General features: G+C 49.1%; 1 protein-coding gene across 4 annotated transcripts in view; it reads right to left on the reverse strand.

The window, feature by feature from the left end:
- CDC42BPB (CDC42 binding protein kinase beta) overlaps window positions 1-10,444 on the reverse strand; it is a 98,358-nt gene extending 87,914 nt beyond the window's left edge. For all 4 annotated transcript variants that reach the window (XR_003507509.1, XM_027521724.1, XM_027521723.1 and 1 more), the window contains exon 1: window positions 10,270-10,444. Coding sequence is in view for 3 of the 4 variants with exons in the window: in XM_027521724.1 (XP_027377525.1) it covers window positions 10,270-10,444 (175 nt within the window). In the remaining variant the exon portion in view is untranslated. The remainder of the gene's footprint in view (window positions 1-10,269) is intronic.
- Between the last annotated feature and the right edge of the window lie 987 nt (window positions 10,445-11,431).

An 11,431-nucleotide genomic window follows, 5' to 3' on the forward strand; every position in this document is an offset into this window, starting at 1 on the left:
AGGATAACATGGGCTGCAGAGAACAGGAATTCTGTTCATCACTGCGGTGCCTGGGCACTCCTTAAGTCCTAAAGAGTACTTGCTGAAAAAATGACAGAAGATGACGTAACTTTTCTAGAAGACTAGAAAAGTCAACACAGTTTTGCACAAAAGAAATGGACAAGCAGCATCTAATTCAGCAAAGATAGAAAAGTGGAAGTTAACCATGTGAAGGAGGGGTAAGAAACAGCAATCACCCACAGCACCAGTATTTTGCAGACTAAACAGAGATGAGCGTCACCAGGCAGCACAGCGGTGAAGAACCCCCCTGCCGACTCAGGAGACACCGGAGACGTGGGTTCAATTCCTGGATGGGGAAGATCCCCTGGGGAAGGCAATGGCTACCCACTCCAGTATTCTTACCTGGAGAATTCCATGGACAGAGGAGCCTCGCGGGCTACAGTGGGTCAAACAGGGCTGAGTGACTGAACACACAAACAGTAAGCGACAGGGCACAGAACGGGCTGTCAGTCTGCAGGAGGAGCAGTTACACTCCAGATATGTCCCACCCCCAACCTACTGCCCCCCATCCCCAGCTCGCCCTACTTTCCCAGAATGCTGGCAGCTGGGCCTGTACCACACTCGCCACCATCTAGGCTGGAGACCAGAAGCCCTGCTCTGGGAAAACCAACAGGCCCAGAGAAGGAACTACTCTAGCAACTCTGCTAGTGCCCCTCAGATGGGCCAGGTCCCCGTCCCATTTCCTAATGGTGAGGCTCACATTTACAGTTTATGCACAGAGAGTTTCCAATCAGTCCGCTCATAATTGTGGAAGACAGCCAATAATCACCAGGCATTTGAAGAGCTTCTGACATCAAAGACAAAGACCAAAGTAGGAAACCGGATAAAAAGGACTCAGAAGAAACAGAGACAACGTAGGGAACAAAAGGAAACATCTACATAACTCAAGTGTGTGCACATGCAGAGCACATCATGCGAAACGCTGGGCTGGATGAATCTCAAGTTGGAATCAAGACTGCCAGGATAGATATCAACATCCTCAGATATGCAGATGACATCACTTTAACAGCAGAAAGTGAAGAGAAACTAAAGAGCCTCTTGATGAAAGGAAAAGAATGAAAAAGCTGACTTAAAACTCAACATGAAAAAAACGAGTATCATGGCATCCGGTCCCATCACTTCAAGGCAAACAGATGGGGGAACAATGGAAACAGGGACAGACTTTATTTTCTTGGGCTCCAAATTCACCGTGGATGGTGACTGCAGCCACAAAATTAAAAGATGCCTGCTCCTTGGAAGAATAGCTATGACCAACCTAGACAGCATATTAAAAAGTAGAGATACCACTTTGCCGACAAAGGTCCATCTAGTTAAAGCTGTGATTTTTCCAGTAGTCGTATAAGTATGTGAGAGTTGGACTATAAAGAAAGCTGGGTGCCGAAGAATTGATGTTTTTGAACTGGGGTGCTGAAGAAGACTCTTGCGAGTCCCTTGGACAGCAAGGAGATCAAACCAGTCAATCCCCAAGGAAATCAGTCCTGAATATTCACTGTAAGGACTGCTGCTGAAGCTGAAGCTCCAATACTTTGGTCACCTGATGGAAAGAACTGACTCATTAGAAAAGACCCTGATGCTGGGAAAGATTGAAGACAGGAAGAGAAGGGGACGACAGAGGATGAGAGGGTTGGATGGCATCACTGATACAATGGACATGAGTCTGAGCAAACTCTGGGAGATACTGAAGGACAGGGAGGCCTGGCATGCTGCAGGCCATGGGCTTGCAAAGAGTCAGACACAACCTAGCGAATGAACAACAAAGAGAAATGGTTTTTAAGATGACTGCCTTCATGAAACAGAAACAAGATGTTATAAAAAGGAATACTAGGGACAAAAACATTTAGAAATGAAAGATATGATGATGCAGAAATAAAACTGCAATGTAAGGACTAGAAGATAAAGTCGAAGCTCTCTCCCAGAAAAAGAAGGATAAAAGGTCAACAGCTAGAAAAAAGTAGGAGAAAGGAAATTAACAGAAAACTCAGAAGATCTGACATATGAGTAACAGGCGATCAAAAAGGCTAGAATGAAGAAATCAGAGCTCATAGAGAATACAGGAAAGTTTTAGAGAGCTGAAGGACCCAAGTGGCCCAGCCCCCCCCAGAAAGACCCCCAAGGAACACTAGGGATGAACAAATCTCACCAAGGCGTGGGGATCACAACGGTCTCAGGCCTCCCCTTGTAACAAGAGCCAGCAGACACCTGAGTCAGGCCTTCAAAGTTCTGCGGGAAAATGACTTTTAACCTAGAATTCAGTATGCAGGTAAACTGCCATTCAAATACAAAGGAAGAAAAGGCATCTTCAGACAGTTTAGTTCTCCAAAAAATTTCTCTCTGATGGACTCTTTCCAGGGAAGCCACCACAACATAAGACATTCAGTTCAGTTCAGTTCAGTTGCTCAGTCGTGTCCGACTCTTTTCGACCCCATGAATTGCAGCACGCCAGGCCTCCCTGTCCATCACCAACTCCCAGAATTCACCCAAACCCATGTCCATCGAGTCGGTGATGCCATCCAGCCATCTCATCCGCTGTCGTCCCCTTTTCCTCCTAACATAAGACATGGGGTCCTGGAATTCCCATTCAACAGAGGAGAGGCACAGAAAGAATTCCCATAAAGAATGAAGAGAAACCCCAAGATGGCAGCGAAGCAGCAGGCCTAGAGAAGACACAGCCTCAAGTGGAACAGGAAAATGAAAGGCTCTCCAAGGGCTGAAAAGTGAGAGATCACTCGAGGTGGCTGACTGCTCTGGGGAGTTCTAGTTAAAACCTGCACTGAATTCATGACTATACATTTGCATCCACACTAAGGGAGAGAAAAAGTAATTCATCCCAATTAACACAAAAATAATTCCTTGTCTTAGTAGACTGGGAATTAACTGCATCCTATGTGGCTTAGCCATTAAGATGTTTACCCAGTGGTAACAAACACTGAATATCAATTTAAACAGTAATTATTATCTAGCCAGATTTGGAAAAACAAAGAGGAAGGAAGGGTCTGTGTGTCTCGGCAATGCAGGGGAGGAGACACCTAAAATTCTATGGCCTTCTCTTCCACAGGAGAAGTTAACAGATAGCATATGAAATGGAAAATCAGAAATAAGCAACATAAGCATGCTACAGAGACGCACGAAATTTGAGGCAGGAATTGCTAAATAAGTAACCATCACTGCCAAAGATCTGATGCTTCCAAATTGTGGTGCTAAAGAAGACTTTTCAGAGTCCCTTGGACAGCAAGATCAAACCAGTCAATCCTAAAGAAAATCAACCCTGAATACTCACTGGAAGGACTGATGCTGAAGCTTCAATACTTCAGCCATCTGATTCGAAGCGCTGACTCACCGGAAAAGACCCTGATGCTGGGAAAGAGGGCAGGAGGAGAAGGGGACAAGAGAGGATGAGATGGTTGGATGGCATCACCGACTCGATGGACATGAACTTGGGCAAAAACCAGGAGATAGTGAGGGACAGGGAAGCCTGGTGTACGGCAGTCCATGGGGTTGCAAAGAGTCGGAAACGACTTAGCGACTCAACAACCCCCACCATTAGCATCCAAGGCTCTTCCCCCATCCACCTAATAACACCTTCACCCTCTGCCTGACCTAATAACACCTTCACCCTCTGCGTGGAATGTAGGTCGGAGGGTCACCCTCAGACCAGACAGTGGACTGAGCAGGAAAGGGCAGGTCCCTGAAGACTTCTTGGAATGAGGCTGTCAAACCAGCCATGGACTGCTCACAAGCTGCATGAAAGGCAAATCAACCTTGATTTTGTTTGAAGTGAAGTGAAACTTGCTCAGTCATGTCCAACTCTTTGCAACTCCATGGACTATTCAGTCCATGGAATTCTCCAGGCCAGAATACTGGGGTGGGTAGCCTTTCCCTTCTCCAGGGCATGTTCCCAACCCAGGGATCAAACCCAGGTCTCCCGCATTGCGGGTGGATTCCTTACCAGCTGAGACACAAGGGAAGCCCAAGAATACTGGAGTGGGTAGCCTATCCCTTCTCCAGCAGATCTTCCCAACCCAGGAATCAAACTGGGGTCTCCTGCATTGCAGGTGGATTCTTTACCAACTGAGCCATCAGGGAAGCCCTGATTTTGTTTAGGTCACTGTTATCTGGTTCTCTGTCACTGGCAGCCTAAGACAGTTGATTATAAGGAGAAATAGAATGGTTAAAACTGGTTGCTTCTGAGAAGTGAGAACCCAGAGCAGGCCGGCTGGTAAAGGGACTTTTGTCTTTCATCCTAACTCTGTAGAACTACTTCACTTTTAAAACTGAGTAAATGCATTACTTTGATAAAAGTAAAATTACATTTAAAGAAAATCACTCCACAGGGTATGGTCAGATGTGCCGTTCATCTCAACGTCTAAAACTAGGATTAGCTGTATCTCTTTAGGTCTTTATTCTTCTCTCTTCTTTTTCTGTTGTGCTGTGCGGTGTGCAGGATCTTGGCTTCTCAACCAGGAATGGAACCCATGCCCTGCTCTGGGAGTGCAGTGTCTTCATCACTGGACCAGGGAAGTCTCTCAGGTCAATTTTATTTATTTACTTTGAAAGAGTAATGTTCATTCATCCATTTTTGTGTGTGTGGCTGCAGCAGGTATTAGCTGCAACACGCAGGGTCGTCGTTGAGTCTGCAGGATATTCTGCTGCGGCTCCCGGGCTCTGGGTTGGGGTGTGCAGGCTCAGCAGTTATGGCCCACAGGCTAAGCCACCCCACAACATGAGGGATCTCGGTTCCCTGAGCAGGGATAGAATGCAAAGGCCTTGGCGTTGCAAAGTGGATTCTTAATCTCTGGACGACCAGGGAAGTCCCCTTTAGTTCAATTTTAAATTCCAACGTTGGACTGCAGATTTCAGATCTGATTTTTCTCAAGGCAACAGAATCCACAGTTATAGCAGAAGTTTTGAAAAGGCGAGGGATGAAATGCAAGGCAGTGTTGAAGACTAATCAAGCAGAGATACTGAAATCTTCAAGGGAGAAAGGCTTTCATTTAGGTCTTAAGACCTTCAGCTAGGCCAGTGAGGATGGGAATGAAGGGAAAAAAAAGGTTAAAATAAAACAGAGATATTACATAGCAGGTGCCGGCAAGGCAACCCACGGCTGACCAGGAGCCCATGCAGGAGAGAAACCCTGGCTGGAGGGCGAGCTGCTCAGAAATGTTCAGGGGAAAAGTCCAGAGCCTGGTTTACCCAACAGAGAGGGGAGATGTGGGTGGTGGACAGACCAGGCCATCTCTCAAATTCCCAACAGTTTTCAAACCCATAGCTTGGAAGCGACAGGAAGCATCATCACATCAGTAATGTCAGTGGTGCCCTTAGAAGAGTAAATCTCATATGTCTTCAAAGATGCTCCAGTAAAAGCAGTTAGCCTCCAATTAAAATAAATAAATTTATATTAAAAAAAGAAATTATATTAATTCAAATTTTTCTTCAAATCTAATTCAAATTTTTCTTCAAATCTCTAATTCTTTCCTAAAGATAACAAAATATCCAAAGTCTCCTATTATATTACATACTGATCCTTTTCACAAAGTTTTAATCTGAAAACAATTTTGTTGGCAGTTACCTACCACTTAATAACACTGACCAAATACCTAATATGAAACACATTTAAAATCACGTGTGACCCTCATCTCATACATAGTATCTGTCTTATTGACTTAATAAGGAGAAGGCAATGGCACCCCACTCCAGTACTCTTGCCTGGAAAATCCCATGGACGGAGAAGCCTGGTAGGCTGCAGTCCATGGGGTCGCTAAGAGTCGGACACAACTGAGCGACTTCACTTTCATGCATTGGAGAAGGAAATGGCAACCCACTCCAGTGTTCTTGCCTGGAGAATCCCAGGGACGGGGGAGTCTGGTGGGCTGCCATCTATGGGGTCACAGAGTCGGACACGACTGAAGTGACTTAGCTTCTATTGACTTAATAAAATTTCTCCAATAGATTTTAAACCTAAATAAACCCTTCAAAAATTACCATACAAAGTTTATGTTGGCCAAACACTCATGATTTTGTTAATTAAAAAAAAAAATTTTGGCCACACCCTCAAGGTCCATGGGACTTCAGTTCCGAAACCAGGGGTGGAACTCCGTCCCCTGCAATGGAAGGTTGAGTCTTAACCACTGGACCTCCAGGGAAGTCCCCAAATACTTATGATTTTAAATCTAAGGAAAGTGTATTTTCCTCTCATGCATTTTCATTAGCAAGAGAGCTTCTCACACAAATTTCAGGTAACACTAACATACTGTCATTTGGAACTTAAGAATCAAATTCAGGATAGGGACTAAAAGATGTCATATTATGGGGGCTGGGGTGAGGGAATTACAGGGAATTTTGTCTTTTTAATTCTTTCAAAATCTTCTTTACTTGCATTTTATCACCTTTTTGATGGGGGAAAAAAAAGGGTAAAAATATGTATTTGGTTTCTTCCAGCATGATCCTTTCACTTTATTACTCTCAAAAAAATACGTTTTGCCTCTTTACCAAGAAAAGAGTCTAACAGTTTTGTTGTACTTAATCTAGTTTGGAATTAACAGTCCTGTTTGCTCGCATGTTTATCCGGCATCACTGACGTCAGCACAGACAGGACGAGGCTTCAAGGGCAGCAGGTGCTACAGCAGCAGGTAGGGCAAGGCCACACTGCACTGTGTTGGGAGTTTCTGCCTGACGTGCATTTGCAATTGAAGAGCAATGCACCGCACCTCCCAAGCTCTTCCAGGCAGTGGTATCTTCAAGTGAGGGCAACTCACTCCAACTCCAGTTTCATTTACCGCAGGTCTAGACTTAACAGAGACACTGCTAAAGTCCAACTGTCAGTGGAGGAGGTTTCAAGAGAGAAAAGGTAAGGCTGGCTGGTTAATGTTTAACGGTTTCAGCTGTTCCGTCACAGTGCCATAGTCAATATCGTTCTGTACTTCAAATAGCTATTTACAATCCAAATTGTGTTAACCTAATTTTTATTACACAATCCCAGTATTCCTCTACTAAGCTACATCTTATTATTCAAAAAATGTTTCTCAATATCTGTTACTTTAAAAAATAAAGTGTTCCCATGTCATGCAAAAATTCTATCTCGAGAAGCCACTTAGATTGAAATGTATGTTGAGATATTTAGCACCATCAGTTAAGCCCTGAACACATTCAATTTGGTAGAGACATCCCACTCACACTAGGTGCTGAGCATCCCCATGCCAAAAGCTACAGGAATTCACACAGATGAGAGAGAACTCCGACAAGGTAATGCTTCATTCATAAGAAAAATCACCAATGAGGAAATTAAACAGAGGGCTACAGAGATGAATTCTACCCCTTCCAGAGGAAGTATGGTGGCACAGAGCGAGAAGAGGGCCTGGACTGGGCATCGGGGAACCAGGCTGAGGCCTGCCTCCGGCCTGGTCTGCAAGCCACATGGGGGCCGGGGCAGAGGACCACCATGGTCCATCCAACGCCAATCGGCCGGAACTTCCAACATCGGCTCTGTCCAAACATAATAGCCGGCATTATTTTTTTAAGTCAGGGAAAAAAATTTTAACACATGTACAAGTATTTTTATATAACGAAGATGAAAGACAACTTCACCTCATCTAGTCGTCCATATTTGTCGCTGTTTACTTGTGGAAATTTCAAAGTGTTTCACATGCTCTGCTTCAAACGGTATCAAATTTGCATTTGAAAAATAGCTTAAAGAAATACACATGCAAAGCAGGGTACTTCCAACTTTTAATTAAGGTCCAGGATTTCATAGAGGAAACTAATCAAACTATAAACATAATCAAGGGAAAATTAAAGGCAAAACCTACAGTGAAGGCTAGGATGAGTCTAGTCCCATGCAACCACTGCAGAAAATTCTCTTTTAAAACTTTATTACTTATACCTTCCAAATTTCCTCAAAAATCCCCAATAATTCTCAAATCTGGGCTGAATCGGGTATTTTTCTTCACTGAGCTTCCAGACTTCTACATAACTGTCAGCAGATACCTACCAAGGTTGGTCCTCTGCATGCCAGCACTCGATACAGTAGAGGTCGCAAACATTATGCAGGTGTAAATCAACAACTCGCAGGGTGACAGCCTATATATATGTTTCTTGAGTAGAGTAGAAGTAATTCCACTAGGAAGTCAGAGTACCTAATAATGCTCCACAAACAATTCCATTTGAAAGACCACTCTTTGCTTTCCAACGCAATAACTGGGCGTCCCGAGCAACACTAAATACTGACCGCCCACATCCTAACGAGTGATACACACTGTGGAGTTACAATGGTGCATATGGTAACACACATGACATTAAATGCTGCTTCTTAAATGTATTACTATTCCATGAAAAATGCCACCTAAAATAGAGTCCATTCCTCTTCTCTGTAATTTAAAGCTCAATGCAGACCGAATTCTTAGAAGATAATGTCATTTATTTGTAATCATAATTTCCAAAGAGTCAAAATATTTCTATACTACACCACACAGCTTCTATTTAGACTTGGGAAAATTCAAACCTCATAAAATAAGACCTCCTCACATGCTGAGAGCTTCCTCCAATGAAACCCACCAGTTCACAGTGGCTGGGCTGCACGGCAACCACTGGCTCAGCCTTCAGGATAAGGAAGCCCCTCCTAGGCACTGCAGGTTCCCAGGCCAGAGGATTTTGGGACCACACCTCACCTGCTAACTCAAGCTTCCATCTGCTTCCTCCTTTCAGTCACACATTGACTCACATGCCAAGCACTGAGTTGAACCTGATTGTGAAACTGTCTGGATTCCAAGATCAAATGCTCAGCAAGGAAGAGCAAACAGGATCCTCAGAAGGCTGGGATGTAAGAGGCCCCAAAGACTTCACTTTCAAAGCAACTGTGAAGTCAAGTTCATTATTCAACTGGCGGTCACATCACTAATGAAGGACGCCAGAAAACGAATAGTACTTTCATTTTATTGATACTGTATGTAACCAGGAAGGGTGGTCAGCACCAAAACGAAGCCCAAAGCAAAGCCAAGCAGGCTGTCCTGGGGCTGTGGGCCTCCTTTTCCTGCTGCTCTCAAAAAATTTCAAAATTTCACTAAAGAGGGAAGAAGAGAATGCTCTCTAAAAATGTAACAACTTAAGTTTTATTTGGTAAACAAAATCCCAAATTCCAATTACCATTTTGGCAGACCAGGGGTCCTAACTACAGAACACATTCATTTCTTTATGTAAAAAAGTCAGCTTTATCAGCCCCAAAGGTTAGAAATTACTGGTCCAAACGGCACAGTCTGAGCCCAACGAGGCAAACGACCCAAGGCTAAGATTTTCATAGCTTTGACCTGAACCCTGAACAGAAGCATGTCATCTTCCTTCTAGGCAGTTTTAAACGAGGCTGAGGGTCTTGACAAGACGCCCAAGTTAGAGAGAGAGAAAGATAAGATGTCGCTTTACACGTGTAGTTGTTTCTGGGGTTCTAACCATTACACAGCTTAATCAAATTTCTGTCCTAGTAGAACATAATAATTTAGCTGACCAATTATTAAAAAGCACGCAGAGGTCTGGTGAAGAAAGTTTTACAGTGCCTTCCATAGAGTAACAGTTCCAGCTGCCCTCCCCGCCCCAAGCATTACCAGGGTCTGGCAAAATTACAATGAAAAAAATCAACCGACTCTCCCATGGCGTTTCAAAACAAGGCTTTCAACTTTAAAATTCCCTTGGAGGTGGTACACTAAAATGGATGTTCAGGCCCTGGACACCAAGGGATGCGGACAGGCTGTCACCTAGGAGGGGCTCCCAGGAGACGCGCGGGGGTGGGGAGGCGGATGCAGAAGGCACGCGCCGCTGCCCATACGACCCAGGAGGGCGAGTGGCGTGAGGGGAGCGAATAACTCGACGCGGACTCGGGACCCCAAAGGCGGGGGCCGGGGACGGATATCCCGGGGAGGGCTGCAGGAAACGATATCCAGGCTCGTGGAGGGTGGATCTAGGAAGCGGCCGGGGCGCGGGCCCGGCGGGGCGGTGGGGGCGGGGGTGGGAACGGAGGATGTGGCTCCGAGGGGCAGGATGAGGGGGCGGGACGGCCCAGCGCGGACGTGCGAAGGCCGGGGAGGAGGGCAGGGACGGGCCGAGAGCCGCCAAGGGCGCGAGCAGCGGCCGGGCGGGCCTGGGAGCGGTGACGAGGCGGGACGGGCGGCCGCCCGTGGACCGGGAGGGCGCGTCCGGGCAGGGGTCGCAGGGCCGCCGGTCACTTACCCCACTCGAGGAACTCGGCCACGTACTTGTCGCGGCGCAGGGCCGAGTGGCTGCACTCGGTGTACAGGCAGACGAGCACGTCGAGCAGCGTCTCCACGCTCAGGGCGCTCTCGTTGCGCCAGGGCCCGTCCAGGAGCAGCTGCTCCAGCTTCTTGAGCCGCACCTTGGCCGACATGGTGCCGCGCGGCCCGCTCCCAACACGCCGGGCCTCTTGCCGGCCCGCTCGGCCGGTCCGTCAGGGCGCGCCCGCGGGGGCCCGGCGGCCGCGAGCCCCGGCAGCCGCGGCGCCTCGCCGCCGCCCCGTCCGCGTCGTCGCGCCCCGGCCTAGGCCGACCTCCTGGGCTCGGGCCCGGCGGCGCAGCGTCTGGGGCGCCGGGCCCCGCGGGTCCATGGGCCGCTCCCCTCCCCTCGCCGCCGCCGCCCGCCCCGCCCGGCGCCGCTCGCCTCGCCCCCGCCGCGCGCCCCGCGGCCCCACCCGCGGCCGCGCCCTCCCCGCCGCCCGCCGCCGCAGCTCGCCGTCGGCCTGGAGCAGCGCGGAGGCCAGCACTGCTGCGCAAAGCCCGGCCGGCGCCCGAGCCTCGACCCCAGGCCCCGACCTGGCGGCCCAGCCCCGCGGCCCGCAGCCAACCAGGGCGCGGCCAGCTCGGGCGCAGCCAACCACGGCGGGGCCGGCCGCCGCCGCCGCGCTGACCTCAGCGCGCCGCCCCGCCCCGCTCTCCCGGCTCCCGGCTCCCGGCGGGGCCGGACCTCGCCGCTTGCCGTAGCGGGGCCGGGATGCTGGGAAGGCCGGACGGGCGGGGTTGGAGGGCAGCACCGCCTGGTGGGGGCGGGCCGAGCGAGCGGCCAGCGAGCCGCCGAGATTGCGGGGCCGGCACGCGCGCAGGGGGCGGCCGGGCGGCGCGCGCGAGCGCGTGGTGCGGGATCCGGCGCCTGTGTGCGGGGCCCGCGCTCCCGCCGCGCGCGCGCGCGCCGCGGCTCCAGGAGGGGCCCCCGAGGCGCGCGAGGCGACGCCCGCGGGCTCTGGCCTGCCTGGGGGCTTCGGGGTTGGTGCACTGAGGCGAGCGTCAAGGCTGCCCCGCTCCCGCAGTGCTGGCGACTTCGACCTCACGACGGGGTGTTTTAAAGCCGGGCCACCTCTGAGCTGGGAGCGGCCTTTGGGAAA

This window comes from Bos indicus x Bos taurus, chromosome 21 (assembly GCF_003369695.1).
Source record: "Bos indicus x Bos taurus breed Angus x Brahman F1 hybrid chromosome 21, Bos_hybrid_MaternalHap_v2.0, whole genome shotgun sequence".
Classification (NCBI taxonomy): Eukaryota; Metazoa; Chordata; class Mammalia; order Artiodactyla; family Bovidae; genus Bos; species Bos indicus x Bos taurus.